The sequence below is a fragment of the Bos mutus genome, chromosome 7 (genome assembly GCF_027580195.1).
Source record: "Bos mutus isolate GX-2022 chromosome 7, NWIPB_WYAK_1.1, whole genome shotgun sequence".
Taxonomy (NCBI): domain Eukaryota; kingdom Metazoa; phylum Chordata; class Mammalia; order Artiodactyla; family Bovidae; genus Bos; species Bos mutus.
In genome coordinates, this window is record NC_091623.1 from 52636690 (window position 1) to 52656852 (window position 20163).

At 51.1% G+C, this 20163-nt stretch overlaps 3 protein-coding genes across 4 annotated transcripts; 1 reads left to right on the forward strand and 2 right to left on the reverse strand.

The window, feature by feature from the left end:
• The first annotated feature begins 2643 nt into the window (after positions 1-2643).
• GADD45GIP1 (GADD45G interacting protein 1) lies at positions 2644-5126 on the forward strand. The gene is made up of 2 exons (XM_005900538.2): positions 2644-3027; positions 4769-5126. Exons 1-2 carry the CDS (start codon positions 2678-2680, stop codon positions 5085-5087), a joined length of 669 nt encoding a protein of 222 aa, XP_005900600.2. The 5' UTR covers positions 2644-2677; the 3' UTR covers positions 5088-5126.
• Positions 5127-5631: 505 nt separating this feature from the next.
• Positions 5632-11719, reverse strand: RAD23A (RAD23 homolog A, nucleotide excision repair protein). Of its 2 annotated transcripts, none has more exons than XM_005900535.3 (9): positions 11540-11719; positions 9917-10078; positions 9569-9750; positions 9374-9429; positions 9125-9252; positions 8782-8860; positions 8528-8661; positions 6510-6674; positions 5632-6425 (listed from the first exon to the last, which is right to left on the reverse strand). In XM_005900535.3, exons 1-9 carry the CDS (start codon positions 11609-11611, stop codon positions 6312-6314), a joined length of 1092 nt encoding a protein of 363 aa, XP_005900597.1. In that variant the 5' UTR covers positions 11612-11719; the 3' UTR covers positions 5632-6311. The 2 variants fall into 2 exon arrangements, with proteins under 2 accessions (XP_005900597.1, XP_005900598.1); XM_005900536.3 differs by having other exon boundaries at positions 8528-8658; positions 11540-11718.
• A 1674-nt stretch (positions 11720-13393) lies between these two features.
• Positions 13394-17236, reverse strand: CALR (calreticulin). The gene is made up of 9 exons (XM_005900534.3): positions 17073-17236; positions 16603-16704; positions 16239-16442; positions 15700-15794; positions 15400-15609; positions 15204-15317; positions 14980-15123; positions 14276-14368; positions 13394-14186 (listed from the first exon to the last, which is right to left on the reverse strand). Exons 1-9 carry the CDS (start codon positions 17161-17163, stop codon positions 13986-13988), a joined length of 1254 nt encoding a protein of 417 aa, XP_005900596.2. The 5' UTR covers positions 17164-17236; the 3' UTR covers positions 13394-13985.
• Between the last annotated feature and the right edge of the window lie 2927 nt (positions 17237-20163).

Here is a 20163-nt window from a genome sequence, read left to right on the forward strand (position 1 = left end):
TATAATAAAGCTACAGGAAAGTGTGCAACCCACACATATACAATTATATCCAACTGAAAGAATAATTATAACTCAGGCATCACTAAAGCCTAGATCAAGAAATAACACTGAATACAGTCCACTTAGAGAAACGCTAACAGAATGGGAATGCCCAGCTCAGTAATCTGCTACAAAGCAAACCCCTCCCACATCTGCCACATGACCACCACCCAGCTGCCTCCTTATCCCCACCAGAGGTGTACCATCCTGACTTCCAGAATGGTCACTGTTTGGCTTTTCTTTATCTTTTACCTCTTAAAGACTGCATCCATAATAACACTAAGATTTTTCAACTTTATATGAAAAGGACAATTTGTGTAAACTTTGTTTCTGTTGTTGAGTTGCTAAGTCATGTCAGACTAAAAGAGCCCTTGGACTGTAGCCTGCCAGGCCCCTCTGTCCATGGGGTTCTCCAGGCAAGAACACTGGAGTGGGTTGCCAGTTCCTCCTCCCGGGGAGCTTCCTGACCCAGGGATTGAACCTGAGTCTCCTGCCTTGGCAGGTGAATTCTTTACCACTGAGCCACCAGGGAAGCCCTTCCATGACCAAAAACATTCCTTTCTGAAAAAGAATCATTTGGGTCCCACTTCCTTTGGTGCATAAGATGTTGATGAGAATCATCCACAAGGCAGTGAGCAGCTGTGAATGCTTGTGGTATTCTGTTGGCTGAAACATCAACATTCAGGGATCTACTCGACTGCAGACGGACTCAGGTGCGAACTGTTTTCAGCTTGAGATTAATATGTATGAAATAGATAGTACTGATATGAACTATGAACATTCTTGTCCAGGCTCCCTGGCTCACTGGGCAAATGGCATTTTTTAAAATACTAAAATATACATAAAATTTACATTGTAACCATTTTCAAGTGTACTGCTCAGTGGCATTAAGCACATTCACAATGTCGTGAAACCACCATCACCACCCATCTCCAGAACTTTCTCATCATCCCAAACAGAAATTCTATACCTATTGAGCACCTATACTCAATACAATATATATCCACTGTACCTATTGAGCAGTAACTCCCATTCCCCAGTCCCCTGCCCCTCCCAGGCAAGCTCCGACTTGCTGACTCTATGAATCTGACTCCTTTAGGGACCTCATGTAAGTGAAATCATATAACTTATGTCCTTTTCTGACTGCCTTATTTCACTCACTATAATGGCTTTCAATTTCATCCATGCTGTAGCATGGGTCAGAATTTCCTTCCTTTTTAAGGTGGAAATCCTTTTTCAAAAATAGTATTTAGTTTCTACACCAGGATTGAATGTTTTAAACATTTTAACATACAAAAACTTAAAAGGCATATAGTAACTATTTACAATATGATGTAAAGTAAAATTTCTATATAAATATCGTAAATAATATTGACATTCAAATTCAAGTGTTATAGACAGAATTGTTAGTGTTAGCCCCTCAGTCATGTCCAACTCTTTGCAACTCCATAGACTGTAGCCCACCAGGCTCCTCTGTCCATGGAATTCTCCAGGCAAGAATAATACTAGAATGGGTAGCCATTCTCCTCTCCAGGGTATCTTCCCCACCCAGGGATCAAACCCAGGTCTCCTGCATTGCAGGCAGATTGTTTACCATCTGAGCCACCAGGGAAGGCCCACAAAATGTAAACATTTAAATAAATGTTAAGGAAAGTTTTAAATAATTATTCAAAATTAAAATTTAAATAAATATATTAAAATCAAATGAAAAAGCATAATATGAATAGTTAATGTTATGAACAATGTTTGCTGCCAAGTCGCTTCAGTCGTGTCCTACTCTGTGCGACCCCATGGACTGCAGCCTACCAGACTCCTCCATCCATGGGATTTTCCGGGCAACAGTACTGGAGTGGGGTGCCATTGCCTTCTCCCATGAACAATGTTTAAATAAGTATTTATATAAAATTTAAATATTTAGGACTTCAGTAGTGGTGCTGTGATTAAGAAATCGTCTGCCGACATGGGACACGGTTTGTTCCCTGGTCCCGAAGATTCCACACGCTGAAGGGCAACTGAATCCCTGTGCCACAAGTACCGAGCCAGCGTGCGGCAACTACAGAAGCCCATGGCCCTAGAAAATAGCCAGGGATTGCTTTCCCCTTGGTTCAGCGGGTAAAGAATCCTCCTGTAACGCATGAGACGTAGAAGACACTGGTTCGATCCCTGGTCAGGAAGATCCATCCCCTGGAGGGGGAAATGGCAATCCACTCCAATATTCTTGCCTGGATTTAAAAAAATTAAATATGTTGCATAGATTTAAAAGTTAAAATATAAAATACTACGTAGATTGAACTTAAAACGAAAATATTTCAGTGTTTTAAATAAATATTTAAATGATCGTTTAAATTTAAAACATTTAAATGTTAATATTTAAAATAAATGCTATTTTTAACATAAAATTAAATTTTAAATATGAACAAAAAACTAAGAAAAATTTAAATACGATTTTAATAAATTAACTGCTACAGGAAATTTTATAATTATACTTGAAGATGTGTAAAAAATAAGACTACCCCCTCTTCTCCCTGCGCAGAACTGGGGCGGCCAGGGAATGCCTCCTCCCGGCCCCCAGCGGACCTCACGCGCAGGCAGCGCCTTGGCCAGCCCGGCCTGCTCGCGAGGACCTCGCACGGCCAAGATGGCTGCGCCCGTGCGGCAGACTCGCAGCCTGCTCGGGTGGGTGACGACCCTGGGCCCGGGCTCCCGCGGCTACCGAGCGCCGCCGCCTCCGCGCCGCTCACGGGAGCCCTGGTGGCCCGACCCGGATGACCCACTGACCCCGCGCTGGCAGCTGGGGCCGCGCTACGCAGCTAAGCAGTTCGCGCGGCATGGCGCCGCCTCCGGTGTTGACCCCGGTTCTCTGTGGCCGTCGCGGGAACAGCTGCTCGAGCTGGAGGCTGAGGAGCGAGAATGGTACCCGAGCCTGGCGGTCATGCAGGAATCGCTGCGGGTGCAGCAGCTGGCCGAAGAGCAGAAGCGACAAGCCAGGTGCGTGCGTGCAGTCGGGCGGGAGCGGGACTGCGGGCCGACGGTGAACTGTGCATCAACAGTGCTTACTCCATCGGGCGGTTTGCATGCAGTATTTACGTGCACGCTCACCTAGATGCGAAAAGGCTTCTGGCTAAGTTCATTTAGTCATCGGTCAACAAATCTTTACATAGCGCCTACTCTGAGCAAGGCCATGTCCCGGGTGCTGAGGGCATAGTGGGGAACAAAATGAATTTCAAATGGTGACCCAGAGTCATTAGGAAGATAAAATTGGGTGGAGCCTGCAGGCCTGAGGGTGACTTCGCCCTGGTAGGCCTCAGGCTTCTCTGAAAACTTGACATTTAAAATGTTTAAGCAGAGACCTGTTGGGCTTCCCTTGTGGCTCAGCTGGTAAAGAATCCACCTGCAATGCGGGAGACCTAGGTTCGGTCCCTGGGTTGGGAAGATCCCCTGGAGAAGGGAAAGGCTACCCACTCCCATATTCAGGCCTGGAGAATTCCATGGACTGTATAGTCCATGGAGTCACAAAGAGTCGGACATGACTGAGCAACTTGAGAGAGAGATGAATGATCAGCGGTAGCCATGGAAAGATCTTAGGGAGAATGTTCTTCGTAAAGGGAACAGCTGGTGCAAACGCCCTGAGGTAGGTATGTGCTTTAAGAAACAGCCTGGACATTAGTGTGGCTGGGGAAGGTGTGAGAGGTAATGGAGCATGGGATCAAGGGTACAGATCGGACTTGGGAGGCAGGTCTGAAGGACTTAGAGGGAAGAATGGGAGCAAAAGCGAAGATACTGATTGTGCCACTTACTGAAGAGAGGGGGCAGCGAAGGCAGGCGAGTGTGTTCCTGGTGTTTACTGTTCTTGTCCTCACAGCAGCTCTAAGAGGAAGAGGGAATCACCCTTATTTGAGAGATAGGAAACTGAGGCCAAGGAGGGTGAAGTCACGTGTCCAGTCGCCCAGTGAACGAACAGAGCTGGGATGTGAACCTATGTCAAATAAACCCAGTTATCCCAGCTGGCTGACCCTACCATGGGGCTTTCAGTTTCATGTTGCTAATCCTTAAAATGGAACAGTGACTCACACCTACCACCTATTGGAGGGAAAGGTCCGATTCATTTCTTGCCTCCACTCCTGTATCTAGAAGTGGGCCTGGCATAGAGTGGGTACTCACTGATGTCTGTAGGATGAAGGAATGTGCTATGGGAATAACACGTGGCACTTGGATGGCTCAGGAGACAGCTCAGGGAAATGCTGGGTTGACTTGGGGTCTGCTCCTAGAGTGACTGGGGCTTGCTCAAGGTTAAATACATATTTATTTCCTTGGTGGTTCAGATGGTAAAGAATCTGCAATGCAGGAGACCGGGGTTTGATCCCTGGGTTGGGAAGATCCCCTGGAGAAGAAAATAGTTACTCACTCCAGCATTCTTGCCTGGAGAATTCCATGGACAGAGGAGCTGGCAGCTATATAGTCCATGGAGTCTCAGAGAGTCAGACACAACTGAGTGACTAACACTGTCACTTTCACACTAGTTCCTCTCTCCTGCCTCTTGCTTTACTTGTCAAGGACTTTTCTTGACAGTTTTAATGACTACCATAAGCCTTCCCAATCTTTCATCTTGAAATATAGGGGAGCTGGAAGAGGCAGGATGTGGGCAAAGGCTTGGGGTGGGAGGTGGGTGGATGGGTACTGCTCTGGCTGGGTGGGGCTGCCCTCACCAACCACCCTCCTTCACCGGCAGGGAACAGCTCATTGAAGAGTGCATGGCCAAGATGCCACAGATGATTGAGAACTGGCGGCGGCAGCAGCAGGCACGCAGGGAGAAGGCGCAAGCAGACAAGGAGCGGAGGGCCCGGCTGCAGGCGGAGGCCCAGGAGCGCCTGGGATACCACGTGGACCCGAGGAGTGCCCGCTTCCAGGAGCTGCTGCAGGACTTGGAGAAGCAGCATCGCAAGCGCCTCAAGGAGGAGAAACAAAGAAAGAAGAAGGAGGCACGAGCTGCTGCAATGGCCGCTGCTGCGGCCCAGGATCCAGCAGACTCTGAAACACCCGACTCCTGAGCTGGGTTCTTTCCCAATAAAACTTGCCCCACCCCTGAAGAGCTATGTCCTCTCTTATCACACCCCTCCCTGGGCACATTGGTTCCTTCTCCAACACCTGGAGCCAGGGAATCCCCCACCCTTCCCTGGCTCTGCTCACTCAGGGGACTCAAGACCATGCTGACCAACTCGGGCTTCAGGGGGAAAAGAGGGCGGGGCACAATGGGGAAATAATGGAGGAGCAGATGGCAGAGGAGAAGAAGGCTTCTGTTTACCAACATTAATCTCCAGTAATTAGCCAATTACCAGGGGGGAAGTGTAGCCAAAACAGACTGTGGTGATGATGGGGGGGTGGAAAGAGCAGCAGCCCTTCCAAGGCTGGGGCCCACTGCCTGGGAATAACACAGCTTGGTGGTGGGGGCGGGGTACACTAGGAGCCACAATCTATAGAGGCAGACAGACCCCTCTGCCCCTTTCATGGCATTCCCCCATCTCCTGTGCCCAACTAGCCCCTAGACCCAGACCAGCTGGAGTGGGAAGCCCCAGTAGGGATGAACCACAGGACTGGCTTTTAAAACTTTATTCACTTCAAAACCTTTATCAGAGACAACAGTTCTCTTCTGGGGTGGGGGACTAGCCTCAAACTCCAGAGCAACTCTGATGTTTCCCCTTCCCCAAGCAGGACAAACCAGACCTTCCCCCCGCCAGCAAAGGGATGCAGGATGGAAGCCTAGGCCAGACCACAGAGGAGTCCTTGGGCCTCTTGAGCATTCACCCCAGATGGAAAGATGTGAGACACTCCAATGGAGGATCAAAAGTTTGGAGCTCCAGCTTCCCCTCACCCTGGAAGAGGGCGGGGGAGGTCTCGGGGGCTCTCGGGGGGGTGGGGAAGCAAGCAGCCGCCTCTCCATCTGGCTGCAGGGAGCTGGGACACAGGCCAAGAGGGGCCCATCTGTCACCTCCAGTTCTGCCAGCTCCTTAGAGCAGGCTGGGCTGGGGTGGGGGATGGGGAGAGGGGGACAGCTGTCTGGCCCAGGTCTTTTCAGGCCAAGATGGGAATGAGGGACCACTTTAGGAGAGTGGGAAGTTGGGTTGGAGTTTCTTTTTTTTAGTTTTTGATTTTTTTTTTCCACTTCTTAAATAAACATGAATATATATATATATTTTTTTTTTTTATAAAACTTTTGTGGAGAGGGGATGGGAGGGTGGGGAGGAGGGAGCGGTGGGCAGCCTGGCCTCCCAGCATCACTCGTCATCAAAGTTCTGACTCAGGAGGAAGTTGGCAGCCAAGTTCTCGTTTTTTTCACAAGCGAAGTAGGCCTGGATCACCAGGCTCTCTGGGAAGCCCAGGGCCTTCAACTGTGGGAAGACGGGCAGGTATAAGCAAGAGGTGAGGGCCCTGCCCACCCACGAGGTCACAACCCTCTTGGACAGGCCTCTTACCCTCTCTATAGCTTCTTTCTCCTGTGGTGTCACCTGGATGTAGTTCATCTGCGGGGCCTCCTCACCTATGGCGCCCACCTCGCCCTCCACGTCTGAGATGTCCACCAGCTCCCCGGGGGGCTCATTCAACATCTGGATGAACTGCTCCTGATGCCGGCTGATTTGCTGTGGGAGACAGAGGAGGGAAGGGTGACCCACGGCCTTTGTCCCCGCTCCCCCAGGTCCCTATCACAGCCCTTTGCACTCACTCAGCAAACATTTACAGGGCACCTACTCTGGCCAGCCACACAGTGGTGGACACGGGCCCTGTCCTAGAGGAGCTAATGTCCAGGATGAGGAGATAAGCTTTACACACGCAAGTAAATTGGCTATTATTTACAATGTAAATACTGACCCTGCCATACATCAGAGTAGACCTTGGTCTGGGAAAGACACTTTAAGCCAGGAGGGAGGGGCCTGTGATCCATAGGATGGAGAAGAAAGTTTCCTTCCACATAGAGCCAACAGCAAGTGTAAAGGCCCAGGGATGGGAGTATATTTGGAAAACTCCATAAACAAAAAAATCCATATGGCAAAACTATAAACAAGAAAGGAAAGGAGGAAGCAAAAGATGAGATCAGAGAGGGAGGCAAGGTCTAAACCGCTTTCTTCTAGTGCCTTCTAGCATAACGGGACACCACAGTGGTGAGAATCAACTAGGAAAAGACATCTGTGTACTTTTTAAAAAGATGAATTCATCTGGGTGTTGCACATCTGGGGGGTTTTGATATGCCCCTATTTTTATGTACATTTGACAATTTTCACATCAAAAGAAAAAGCACTTTTTCAGGAATCTGGATTCTGGTGGAGAATAACCACAGGAAAAGTGCAGAAGCAGAGGCCTGGATAGTGGCCACCTGGGGACCCAGTAGAAGATGAGGTGGCAGCCACAGAGGTGGAGTGCAGGGCTGGGCTGAGTGTTATGCAGGACAGAGCAAACAGCCCCAGCAGGCCCCCAGGTGCCTGGGGCTCCAGCAAGCCCAGGTTGGTCCTGGCAGGGTTAGGGAAGGCTGGGAGAATCTGCTCTGGTCTTGGATATGTAGAAAGCATTTTCATGGAGGCACCCAGTCAGTCACGGAGAACATGGCATCCAGAGGGTCCAGGCTGATCATACAAATTTAAGGCAGGGAGGGGGTTCCCTGGTGGCTCAGATAGTAAAGAATCTGCCTGCAATACAGGAAACCCAGGTTCAATCCCTGGATCGGGAAGATCCCCTGGAGAAGGGCATGGTAACCCACTCCAGTATTCTTGCTGAGAATTCCATGGACGGAGGAGGCTGGCGGGCTACAGTCCATAGGACTGCAAAGTCAGACATAACTGAGTGACTCACACACACACAGAAATTAAAGGCCCCAGGATTGACAGCAGATAAAGAATGAAGATGTGCAGCTCGGGCCCTCCAGCACCTGGAGGAGGGGAGCAGGAGGCAGGACAGGAGACTGAAACGTCTGGGGTAGAAGCAGCAGATGCCTGAATCAGGAAAGGCAGGCTTCACAGAGAACCCAGAGGACCCTGTCACACTCAGGGGTCACTGCTCCTCTGCCTTGGAACCTTCAAGGGCAGGATGGAGCTTTGCTGAGCTCAGTGGTCTCAGAACCAACCAGGGCACAGCAGTCCCACAACCCTAGGGGTGTTTATGAAGCAACAGCTAAATGTGGAGCCAAGTCAGAGTGCAGGCCCCAGAGGCTGGCGGCAGACATACTCCACCAGTTGCCAGGCTGCTCCAAACCTCTGGCGCCTTCCTCTGCGGGAGTGTGACAACAGCACCTACACCTCACAGGTGGCTGGAGCATCAGGTGAAACCACGGAGGCCATCAAGTCACAGGGAACAGCAGGAGACTATCGTGTCAGTAGTGCCTTCCAAGCTGAGACTCCCCTACCCACCATGCTGGGCTGGGCTCTCTCTCTCTGGGGACTGTGGTACCCACAGGTAGGGGAGATGGGGCCTGCACCAACTCCCTCTGCCCCCAGGCCTGTACCTGTAAGAGCTGGGGGTTCTCCTGGCCCAGCTGCTGGAGCAGGGCTGGCAGCAGCGCAGGGTTCTGCTGAATCACCTGCCGCATGTTCTGGAACTGAGGCTGGTCTCGCAGAAATTCCAAGGGGTTCTCTCCTGCTGGCAGGGGGAAGGGGTGTGGTCAGACACCACCCTGGGCTCCCAGAAGTACGCGGTGGGTGGGATGAGTCAGGTGCCGCAACAGCAGGCACCCCATGCGCACACCTCCCAATCACTTACCTGCTTCTGTGGATGGCTGCTCTGAAACTTGGCTCTCCTGGACAGAACCGTGTTCTGGCTCGGGGCTCCCAGGAATTCCCTGTCAGGCGTCCTTTTAAGTTCCAAGCACAGACTGCCCACTGCCGCCCCTCCTGCATACTCAGCCCTGGCGGGAGACACAGGAGGCCTCCGCTCTGCCCTCCCAGGCCCACCCCACCGCTCTCCTCCCGGCTCCTGCAGGAGTTCTTTCCTGGCTAGAACCCTAACCCAAACGTTTTGGGGGACAGATTCTGACTACCCTTCAGAGCACTGAAGTCCGCATGCTCCCTTGAGAACTCCCCGGGAGGCAGCAGCCCCACCTCACCGTGAGTAGATATTCCACAGCTCGGTGGGGGTTGTTGTAGCTGGCTCTCAGGGCAGCCACAACTCGCTCTCGCTCGTAGCCCATGGACATGATCTCCGTCAGCATTGTCTCATACTCAGAGCCCGTCACTGTGGAGGGAGCAACAAAGGCTGGGTCACCGAGAAGGAAGGGCAGCTTCCCGGCCCTCCCATGCCCACAGGATGCCCCTGGGGCATCCAGCCATTTTCAACTGGGGGACCACCCACCCACCTAGCGTGGAGGCTGCGTCTTCCTCTCGCCCGCCGCTACCTGAAGAGGGAACAGAGCTGCAAATTCAAGAGAGAGAAATCGGACCCTGGCTTCTGGAGGCTTGCCCTCCCCCCAGGTGTGTGGAACCATGACCGTGGGCGCTGAAAGGGGCAGGGAAGACAGGGCCCAAACTGGGGCTGCGGCTCCTTGCCTTACCCTGACACAGACTCCGGGGACGTCGTGGGGGCAGATTCCTCCGATGGGCTTTTGTCTTCTCTGGCAGTAGGTGGGGGGTGGGACATGCCTGAGGCAGGGGCTGACGGGAAGGATGTGGAAGACTCCGGGGTGGCAGTGGGTGAGGCCTCTGAGGGTACTGAGGTGCCTGGGCTGGTTTTGGCCTGTGACACCCAGAAAAAGGGAGCAGGCATCAGTACCCCTATCTAGCCCCGACATCCCTCCACAGCTCCGCCCCACCCTGTTCATGGCTAATCTCTCTTGGGCACAGGCTGTTTGCCAGCTCCCCAGCCAATCCACCCACCCTCCCAACCAGCAGACATCACCCACCTTGGTCACCATGACAACCACGAAGTTCTTCTCGTCAATGCGATAGTCCCTGATGGGGACATCGTCACTCAGGATCTTGCCAGCATAGATGAGTTTCTGTCCGGCCACGGGGAAAGCATCACGACCCTTCTCAGCTTCTATCTTCTCCTTTAGCACCTTCACCTGGAGGAAGGGGTAGATGATCATTGCAAACTTCCCAGATTCTCTCTTCCCTGGTAGTTTGGGGGCAGGCTGCAGGCCCTGATGGCTGAATAGCTAAGCTTTATAATCAAGCATAGTAGACCATTCTCCATTCAACGATATATTTACTGAACACTGAATATGTGTCAGGTGAAGTTTTAGGTACAGGTGACAGAGCACAAAGACTCAACACATGTCCCTGTTTTCATAGAGGACACTCACGTGGGAGAATAAAAAAACTAATACGTATTTCAAATGATGTAAACACGATGAAATGCAATTCAAAATAAAGGGGAGACCTAAGGTTGCTGACAGTGGTGTTTACTGAGAGAATCCTAAGTTGATAGTGCTATTATAAATGTATACGTCACAGCTTTAAAGCCTTGTAACAACTGAGTGGAATAGGTACCATGAGCCTCATTTTGTATTTTTTAAAAGCTATTTATTTGGCTGCATAGGATCTTAGTTTTGGCATATGGGATCTAGTTCCCTGACCAAGGATTGAACCCAGGCCCCCTGCACTGAAAGTGCAGTATCAACCACTGCACCAGGAAGCAAGTTCCATATCCTTTTTATATTTGAGAAAAATAGAGGCACAGACATTACCTAACTTTCCCAAACAGCTGGGTTGGTCAAAAAAATCTGAGTTTGTTTCCTTTTTACAAAAAATGAACTTCTATATCTCCCTCATGGGGGAAATTGTGCAAAAAGTGCGAAATATACGTTTTTTAGGTCCAAAGTCTCTTTCCGGCTAAAAGCACAGCATCATCTTTAGACCGTGGGCTCTAGAGACTTGAGGCAAATCCGAATTGAAATCAGCTCCGCCACGCCTTGCTGTACGCATTTGCGACTATAGCAAAGTTCTTCAAGCTCAAAGTTTCCACATCTGTTAAGTGAGGACACGCAAGAGTGCCCAGATGACAAGCCTACTTTGCAAAGTTAGTAAAACATCATGAAAACGCTCAGCGACTGGTGAAAAACAAACACGGACCACTGAAACTCAGACCGTTTATTATCATCATAGTTGCTGTCATCACCCGGCATCTCCTGATCACTACTCCCAGATTTGGCCACCAAGGTCCCGAGGCAAAGCCTACAAAAGTGGGAACTCGGAGGACCCATTCCAGAGAAAGCTGCCCGGCCGGCAATCTGAGCCTGCGGATCCCGCGCCCCGCGAGGGCGCTGACATTGGAGCCGGGACCTGGCGGGCGCCCCGGAGGTGGGGCCTCGCCTCGAGATCGACCCAAGAGCGCCGCCCGAGCCACCAGGGGCAGAGCCAGGGACCATCAGGATATCTGGGAAAGTCAGGCCCGTAGGGAGAATGGGCAGGGCGCGACCCTGCGCCGTCTTCCCCGCCTCTGTCGTCGGGATCCCGGCCTCCCCGCCCCCACCCCACCCGCTGCACCCGTCGCTCCCGCTCCGGAGCTCCGGCCTGGCTCGCACCGTCTCATCAGGCTCCATGCGGATCTTGAAGGTCTGCTGCTGCAGTGTTTTGAGCGTGATAGTGACGGCCATGGTGGGACCCGAGCGACACAGCGGCCCCGGAATCCTCACACGACATGCAACTCACGCCGCCGCCATCTTAGCGCCCAGCCGCGCCGCACGCCGACAGCTTCCGGGGCAGGCAGTGCGCGCTCCGACCACCACAACACGTGACATGAGCGCGCCCCCTTAGCCATCGCGAGCATGCGCACGAGCGCGGCCTCGAGTAAAGCATGCGCAGACTAAATTCTATTCCGTGAGAGGGGAGGGGGACTTCTTGCTCTACCATGAAGTGGCTTCCTGCGAGTGACGCCATGCCCGTTAGCGGTGACGTCATAGGCCACAAAATGGCTCCGAGACCCCCAGTTTCACGCCTATGAGTTTGTTGACGTTTAACAAGCAATGTACTTGCTAAATTTTCATTTCTTCCACAAAATCTTAATGTCTTTTTGCTCGTTCCAAATGAGCCTTACTCTGGTCTGGCCACCTGACAGGAAGCCTATCAAGCCCTGAAAGAACTAGAAAGTATACTTGAAAGGTCACCAACAGTTAAACACGGAAATCGACCACGGATGTGGGGACACAATGCCATTCTGTGGCCTCATTAATCCCTAACGGAAGAGCTGGATTTTTGGAATGAATCTTAACAGCTTCTGGGTCTCCCTCTCTGCTGCCCCTCCCCTGATCACTTTGTTCACCCAACTATCTCCATCTGACTCCATCAAGTACTCCATCTGAGTACTTGAGGAAGATTTCCCTACACTGAACACAAAATTCTCTCCTTAATTTTCCCCGGATATGCTAATTCCGGAGGCCTCCCAGAAGGGTGGGGCTAGGCCCCAAGACACTCGGAAGGAGTCCTACCCATGGAACAAGGAGTGAAGGGTTGGTTAGCCAAAGCTGAAGGTGCTTTGGCAGACAGGATGGAGGTGATGTACTTGTCTTCCATTTAGTGGGTGAACTTTCCACCCTACTCCCATCCTGAACGGACCATTACCTGCCACCTAACCAGCTCTTCTTACCATTCACATCTGAGAAAACACCAGGCGGTGGCCTGCCACCTCACTCCTTACCCAACTATTACCAGGTCCTGCAGCTTCTCCCTTCACAGCATATCCTGTGCTAGTAAGCTTTCACAAGCCTAGGTCAGACAGGGGTGAGGAATTCTTTCTTCCTTCTCCTGCAGTTAAGAGACATCAGTTCCCAACCACCCACTGGACATTAATGGCAGCCTTGTGGGGCGCAACAAAGTGGGCCTATGCCAACCTACAGGCCCACAGGCTCTTCTGACACTTTCACTCCCTCCCTTGGGGCCACCTCTTTCCCTTCAAGAGGTTCAAACCCTGACTTGGCCACTTAAGGCCACTGGGGTAGATAACATCTCTGAATCTATTTCTTTGACTATAAAAGGAATTAGTAGCTTTTAACACTGGCTAGTAGTCAGAAAATGTGTTTAAAGCTAATATCTGTGTAGTCTTGCTCCTTCACCAGCAAGAGATGTGTATGCGGTTCAATGTGAAAGAGTTCACATGAATTGATGGCTAAGGTGTGGGTTCAAAACCCACTTCTTCCTAAATCTGTCTCAAACTCAACTGATACTAGAACGAAAACTCACCAGTTTGATGAAAGGACTCCACGAGCTAATAAATGGAGTGTATTTGTAATGACACTGGAAATGGTTACTCTTTCTCATTCACCTGAGGTTCTGGAGATAAACAAGGGCTCCTGTAACCTTATGGGGACATTCAGCCAACAATTCTAGTGGCTAAAAAACAAATCTCACTGAACAATTACCTCTCCCAGAAGACACAGGAGGAAGACACAAAACTTAATTTAATAGAAATTTTGTTTGTAGTTCTTACATTCTCAGCATGAGCTGAGCTAGAACCCGCTGCCCCAACTCAGAAGTGGCCCAGTCCTGGGGGCAGGGAGAAAGGGGAAGGGATCAGAGCTAAGGCCTTAAGAGCCCCATTCTTCCTCAGTGCTGGGGGGCTGGGGATGCCACCCTCTTCTCCTACCCCACCCTCTGGGATCCAGGAAGAATAGATGGAATTTTGGGCCTGGGGCTTCTCCTCCACACCACATCCCACCCTGAGTCCCCAAGCTGGAAGGGAACTTAGGGATCTGGAGTGAAGGGGACAGAAGAAAGCAAAGATGTCAATCAAGACAGATGAAGGCCAGGGGTGAGGGCTGAAGAGAATCAGAGACAAAATGCCAGTAAAAAAAAAAAAAAAAAAAGTTAAAAAAAGTGGGGGATGGGGGAGCCAAAAACAAAATCCACCCCAAATTGGAACCCGCCTGGAAAAAAATCAAAGTTCTCCAGTCTCATAGAGACATTATTTGGCGCAGCCGGCTCTGCGGCAGGAGCGCTCAGGCCTCAGTCCAGCCCTGGAAGCAGAGGTGGCCCCTACAGCTCATCCTTGGCCTGGCCAGCGGCAGCATCTTCTTCCTCCTCCTCTTCCTTCTCATCTTCATCCTCCTCATCCTCATCCTTGTCTTCGTCATCATCTTTGTCTGCCTCTTCCTCCTCCTTGCCTTTCTTCTCTTCCTCCTCCTCGTGTAGCCTCTGCTCTTCATCCTGCTTGTCCTTCATTTGCTTTTCTGCTGCCTGTGTACAAACCACACACACATCCCTCAGGCCTGGACTCCCCTGCCAACCCTTCCCACCCCCAAACCCAGGCTGGACCTTGGTTTCACCTTTGTAACACCCCACGTCTCGTTGCCAAACTCCTCAGCATACGCTTCATCGTTGGTGATGAGGAAGTTGTCAAAGATGGTGCCAGACTTGACCTGTATAGGGCCAGAATGGGTGGTCAGAAGGGATACCTGTTGGCCTTGGCCTTGAAAAGGTCTCCTGCCCATGCTCACATAACCACTACACAATACTACAGTCTAACATTGCAGTTGAAAAATAGGCTGCCTGGATTCAAACCTCAGCTCTGCCATTTACTATATATGATCTTGAGCTGGTGACTTCATCTCTTTGCACCTCAGTATCTTCATCTATAAAATGGGGTCTCATTCTCTTCTTCAAACTATCTTTCTAGTACATTCTATGTGCCAAGCAGCATACCAGATGCAGAAAGTACGCTGGCAAACAGGACAAAAATTCGGTCCCTGTGAAGCTAAGTTCTAATGGGGTTATCTACCTGCCTGTCTAGGCTGTTGGGTGCAATTAAGTGAGTAAGTTCCCACAGAGATTCTTGGAAGTAGTACCTGGAACATATTAAGTACAAGCCAAAGCAGGTGCTGTAAGAACCCCGTAATGACAAACCAGGAAATTCTTAAAAGAAAAGGGGGGGCACCATTCTGGAGTCTGCCCGCCCTTGTCCCCTTTTCTCCTGGGTTGCCCTGAGCACCTGAGGTCCCCTAGGGAGCCGCCTTTTCCCTCCATGTCTCACCTGCCAAAGATCCAAGCCTAGAACAGCGAAGTTTTCATAGGCATAGATGTTGCTGTCAGGGGAATACTCAGGGTTGTCAATCTCTGGATGGATCCAAATGCCCTTGTACTCTGGGTTGTCGATCTGCCTGGGTTTCCACTCCCCCTGCAGAAGTAAACCGATGGGTGAGCGATGATCATTGCCTTCCCCATTGTGCACCACCCTCCTCAGAGTGCCAGACTCACCTTGTACTCTGGGTTCTGAATAACAGGTGGTTCCCACTCTCCGTCCATCTCTTCATCCCAGTCCTCAGGTTTCTTAGCATCAGGGTCAGGAATGTGCTCAGGCTTGTCCCAATCCTGAGGATACATTAGGAGGTCAGAGTAGGCCCAGCTGTCCTCCACACTCTCCATGGTGGGGAGCCCCTGCCCAAGCACCAACCTCAGGCTTGGAGTCTGTAGGGTCATCGATCTTGGCGCGATCGTCCCAGTCTTCAGGCTTAGCGGCATCAGGATCCTTTATCTTCTTGGGTGGCAAGAAATCCCAATCCTCCTCCAAGGAGCCTGACTCCACCTGGCTGTTGTCAATCTTCACCTCATAGGTATTATTAGGCCGCACAATCAGCGTGTACAGGTGGGTGAATTCATCGTCCTAAAGAGAATGGAAGATGAGTGGCCCCGCCCACCAGCCTGGGCTCAAAGCCTCCCCTCACAGCCATTTGTCACCACCCCCAAGGCACACCTTGCAGCGGATATCCTTGTTGATCAGCACATTCTTGCCCTTGTAGTTGAAGATGACATGAACCTTCTTGGTGCCAGGGCCACAGATGTCCGGGCCTTGATGAAAAGCAGATCTGGTCACAACTACAGTCTGTCCACCATTACAAGCCCCTGCCCACCCCATTAAAAAAAGACAACTTGGTTCTTTAACTCAGGACTGTCAAGCTGAAAAAACACACTTCAGACCTTCTCTCTAAGGAACTGGGGGAGGACACTTCAAAAAAAAAAATCAGTGCTCCAGAACTCAGTATCTTCACTTGCACAACTAGGAACGAGGAAATGCCTATATAGTAAAATTGCACGAATTAGTCTTAGGTCGATGATCAAAATGCAGTAAGTCATTCCTAACTATTCCCTCACCTTCCCTATCGAAAATATGTCTAAAGCATTTAAGTGCTTTCTGTGCTCTCAAGACCACCGTTCATGGGCTATAAAGAACTCCCGGGGTTTTAAACTCCCTCTAAGTGACCAAAAATCAGCACCAGGGTGGGGTCCCCTCACCAAACATTATGTTGTATTCGGAGTCTCCGTGCATGTCTGTCTGATCCAAACCAGCTGGAAACAGCTTCACATAGCCGCCCCCACAGTCGATGTTCTGCTCGTGTTTCACCGTGAACTGCACCACCAGCGTCTGACCCTTGTTGCTGAAGGGCTCAAATCTGGCCGACAGAGCGTAGAACCTGGCATCCTGGCTAGTCTGCAGGCCTACCGAGAGACTATAGTCAGATCAGGGCTCAGCAGCTACCCCCCGGGGAACCCTAAGGATGTAAAATACAGGCCAGTCCTCCTTCCTCCACCTGCCCTACTCCTAGGGATACCCAAACTCTGTCCTCCTGGATCTGAGCACCCACTCCTAAGTTCTTACCTTTATCTTTCTCTTGGTCACCATAGAACTTGCCGGAACTGAGAACGAATTTGCCAAAATCCGGTTTGTGCTTGGATTCGATCCAGCGCTCGGTCCACCCGTCTAGAGGACCAAAAAGGCAGGTAAGCGCGGCGGTGCTGATCAACCCCCCACCAAACATCTACCAGGAACCACAAACTGCTGGGAGCAAGGAAGGAGACTCCCCCCTCCCCCCAGACTGTCCCCACCCCAACCTCTAGTTTGACATCTCTGGTGACTTTGAAGATCTTCGGGCAAACCCTAACTCCCGCCTCGGAAAGCCGCTGCTCCCTCCACGCTCCCCAGGGACGCCGAAGGAAGGCTCGCCTTCGGCTCCAGTCCCTGAAGGAAACCGTGTTGGCCCTCTGAGCAGTAATTACAAGCGACACGCAGATACGGGCCGGGGGGCCAGCCGCGTCGTTAGGACGATCTCGAGCGGGACTAGTCGTTACCTCCGTCCAGAAACTGCTCCTTAAAGTAAACGGTGGGATCAGCGGCGGCCAGGCCGAGAAGGCCGAGCAGCAGCGGCACGGGTAGCAGCATGGCGGGCCGAGGGGGCGGTGGCGCGCGGGCCCTTTAAGTTGCTCGTCCGGCAGCAGCTCTGCAGTGGGGACGGACGCCGCCGCCGGCCGTGCCTTTTTATACCCCGCCCGCTCTCAAACCAGCCTGGTCCGGCCTCTTGGCCCGCCTCCCTCACTTTATCATTGGTCTGTGGCCATAGCCCTGCCTTTCCATTGGACCCTTCTGGGCTCAGCAGGTTAGGCTGTGCCTCGGAACGCTGGGTTCCCAGATGGCCGATTTCTATTGGCCGCACCACTGGCCAATGAAGGTCGACCACGCGTTGTGGGGGACGCCCACCGGTGAAGTGGGGGGCCTCGAGCCCCTCAGGCTAGGTCATGTGACCAGACCTCGGCCCAGCCCCGCCCTCCCCTGCGCGCGGCGTTCGGGATCTAGGCGTTTAAAGAACACGCGCGAGCTGTGATGTTCCGTGAAGCTAGGGTCCGGCTCCATTCTAGACTCCGCTCAACCCTTCTACAAGGATGAGTGGGCAAGGTTTTCCTAGCGTCTTTCTATTCTGAGTTTGGAGAACCCCACCATTCCCATCTTCTCTTTCTCTTCCTTCCCACTCCTCTTCCCGTCCTCCCCCCGCCTCCCTCCCCCTCGCCTTCCTCCCCACCCCTTCTACCCCCCCCCCACCCCGCCCCCCAGAGGGCACCGAGCCCTGGGGCTTCACTTCCTTCCAGCGCCGGAGCGGTGCAGGCCTGGGGGAAGAGTGCCTGTTCTCTTCTCCGTACGGCCCCTTTAGTGACCTGGCAGCCTGTCAGACCGCTTCTGTGTGAGCTGGGGCAAGTCATTCAACCTCTTTGAAATCACAGGATCTCTTGACAGGCCAGGAGGAGCGACCCCGGCCAGCTGCTGCCCGGCAGAAATGCTTTCCAAGCTTTTAGGGATTTTCTGGAACAGAGGGAAGGACCCTGACGGCTCAAAAGATGTGACGATAGGCTGTGGTTCCTCTCGTTGCAGCCTGTCCTTTACCTCCCTCCCATCCCCGCCCCCCAGCCGGTAAATGAAAGGGGTCGCCGCCTTGTGGTCTCCCGCAAACGGCCTGCTTTTGCAATTAAACGGCTGAATATGAGCGGGCAGGGGGTTCCGTTGGGGAGGAGAAAAAAAAAGACAGATGGTGAGGAAGATAAGGTCCAAGAGAGGTGGGCAGGACCCCTGAGACTAGAGCCTTCTTCTGAGGCCGCCGGCACAGGACAGACAGTGACTGACACCAGCTCCATACCCCTAGGCTGCAGGAAGGAGGAAGGAGAACTGGGACTTTCCCAAACTGAGCAAATAGGCTCTGGACTTGGGAAGTAGGAATAAACTGGCGAAGAGAGGGGGGGATTCTGGCAAAAGAGTGGGGAGGGGGCTCTTCCCCTCCAGTGGTGGGGACTCGAAAGGGAGGTATGACGAGTTTTGAAGAAGTTGGGGTTCTACTCCTGCCCCCAAACAGTATGGCGTATAACCCAAATTGTTCCTCGCTGATGAAGCCCACACCCACCAAGTCTGGGATGACCATGCTAGGCTTTGCACTGACGTTCCTCCCACCTTCCCTCTCACCCACCATGTGTCATGGACACAGGGGCTTGGTGCTTCCTTCTGGACAGTAGAATCTGTGCCTGTCCTGTTCACCTGACCATTCCACAATGTCTCCTATAGCACGAGGCACAGAACAGGCTTAAAACCTACTTGATATATATATAAAAAAACGTACCTGATATGTGACAGAAGAAGGGGACAAAGAACTCTTGCTAGAATTAAAAAAGCAAAAATGGAGAAAATGCTTTTTTGGGGGGCAGTACAGAGTCTCCATATGTGTGCGGGGGCTTGGGGGAGGCTTCTCAAGTTGTGAGCAGGGGCTACTCTCTAGTTGTGGTGGGCAGGCTTCTCCTTGTGCCGGCTTCTCTTGTTGCAGAGCAGGGGCTCTAGGGTGCAAGGGCTTAGTTACTCTGCAGTATTGGAATCTTCCCAAACCAGGAGTTGAACCCTGGCCCCTCAACATTGACAGTTAAATTCTTTTTATTTTTTTTATTGAAGGATAATTGCTTTGCAGAATTTTGTTGTCTGTCAAACCTCAACATGAATCAGCCATAGGTATACATATATCCCCTCCCTTTTGAACCTCCCTCCCATCTCCTCCCCATCCCACCCCTCTAGGTTGATACAGAGTCCCTCTTTGAGTTTCCTGAGCCATACAGCAAATTCCTGTTGGCTATCTATTAAAGGTGGTAATGTAAGTTTCCATGTTACTCTTTCCATGCATCTCACCCTCTCCTCCCCTCTCCCCATGTCCATAAGTCTATTCTCTATGTCTGTTTCTCCATTGCTGCCCTGTAAAATAAATTCTTCAGTACCATTTTTCTATATTCTGTATATGTGTGTTAGAATACGATATTTATCTTTCTCTTTCTGACTCACTTCACTCTGTATAATAGGTTCTAGGTTCATCTACCTCATCACAACTGACTCAAATGCATTCCTTTATATGGCTGAGTAATATTCCATTGGGTATATGTACCACTTCTTTATCCATTCATCTGTCGATGGACATCTCGGTTGTTTCCATGTTCTAAGTATTGTAAATAATGCTGCAATGAACAATGGGATACATGTGTCTTTTTCAACCCTCGTTTCTTCAGGTTATATGCCTTAGGAATGGGATTGCTGGGTCATATGGTAGTTTTATTTCTAATTTTTTAAGGAATCTCCATACTGTCTTCCATTGTGGCTGTATCAATTTACTTACATTCCCACCAACAGTACAGAGCATTCCCTTTTTTCCACATCCTCTCCAGCCTTTATTGTAGAGTTTTTGATGATGACCATTCTGACTGGTATGAGGTGATATTGTGTAGTTTTGATAGTTTTGATTTGCATTTCTCTAATAATGAGCGATATTGAGCATCTTTTCAAGTGATTGTTAGTATGTCTTCTTTGGAGAAATGTCTATTTAGGTCTTTTCCCCAGTTTTTGATTGGGTCATTTGTTTTTCTGGTA

What these genes read in the sequence shown, in the direction of transcription:
- CALR (XM_005900534.3), bottom strand. Translation starts at nt 17,163, where the DNA reads ATGCTGCTACCCGTGCCGCTGCTGCTCGGCCTTCTCGGCCTGGCCGCC. An exon ending in CTACAGACTCCAAGCCTGAG is followed by an intron (nt 15,318 to 15,399) that starts GTTGGTGCTTGG and finishes ATGTATCCTCAG; the next exon opens with GATTGGGACAAGCCTGAGCA. An exon ending in TTCAGAACCCAGAGTACAAG is followed by an intron (nt 15,124 to 15,203) that starts GTGAGTCTGGCA and finishes TTACTTCTGCAG; the next exon opens with GGGGAGTGGAAACCCAGGCA.
- GADD45GIP1 (XM_005900538.2), top strand. Translation starts at nt 2,678, where the DNA reads ATGGCTGCGCCCGTGCGGCAGACTCGCAGCCTGCTCGGGTGGGTGACG. An exon ending in GAGCAGAAGCGACAAGCCAG is followed by an intron (nt 3,028 to 4,768) that starts GTGCGTGCGTGC and finishes CTTCACCGGCAG; the next exon opens with GGAACAGCTCATTGAAGAGT.
- RAD23A (XM_005900535.3), bottom strand. Translation starts at nt 11,611, where the DNA reads ATGGCCGTCACTATCACGCTCAAAACACTGCAGCAGCAGACCTTCAAG. An exon ending in GCATGGAGCCTGATGAGACG is followed by an intron (nt 10,079 to 11,539) that starts GTGCGAGCCAGG and finishes CCCTTCCTCCAG; the next exon opens with GTGAAGGTGCTAAAGGAGAA. An exon ending in GCAGCCATCCACAGAAGCAG is followed by an intron (nt 8,662 to 8,781) that starts GTAAGTGATTGG and finishes TCCCCCTGCCAG; the next exon opens with CAGGAGAGAACCCCTTGGAA.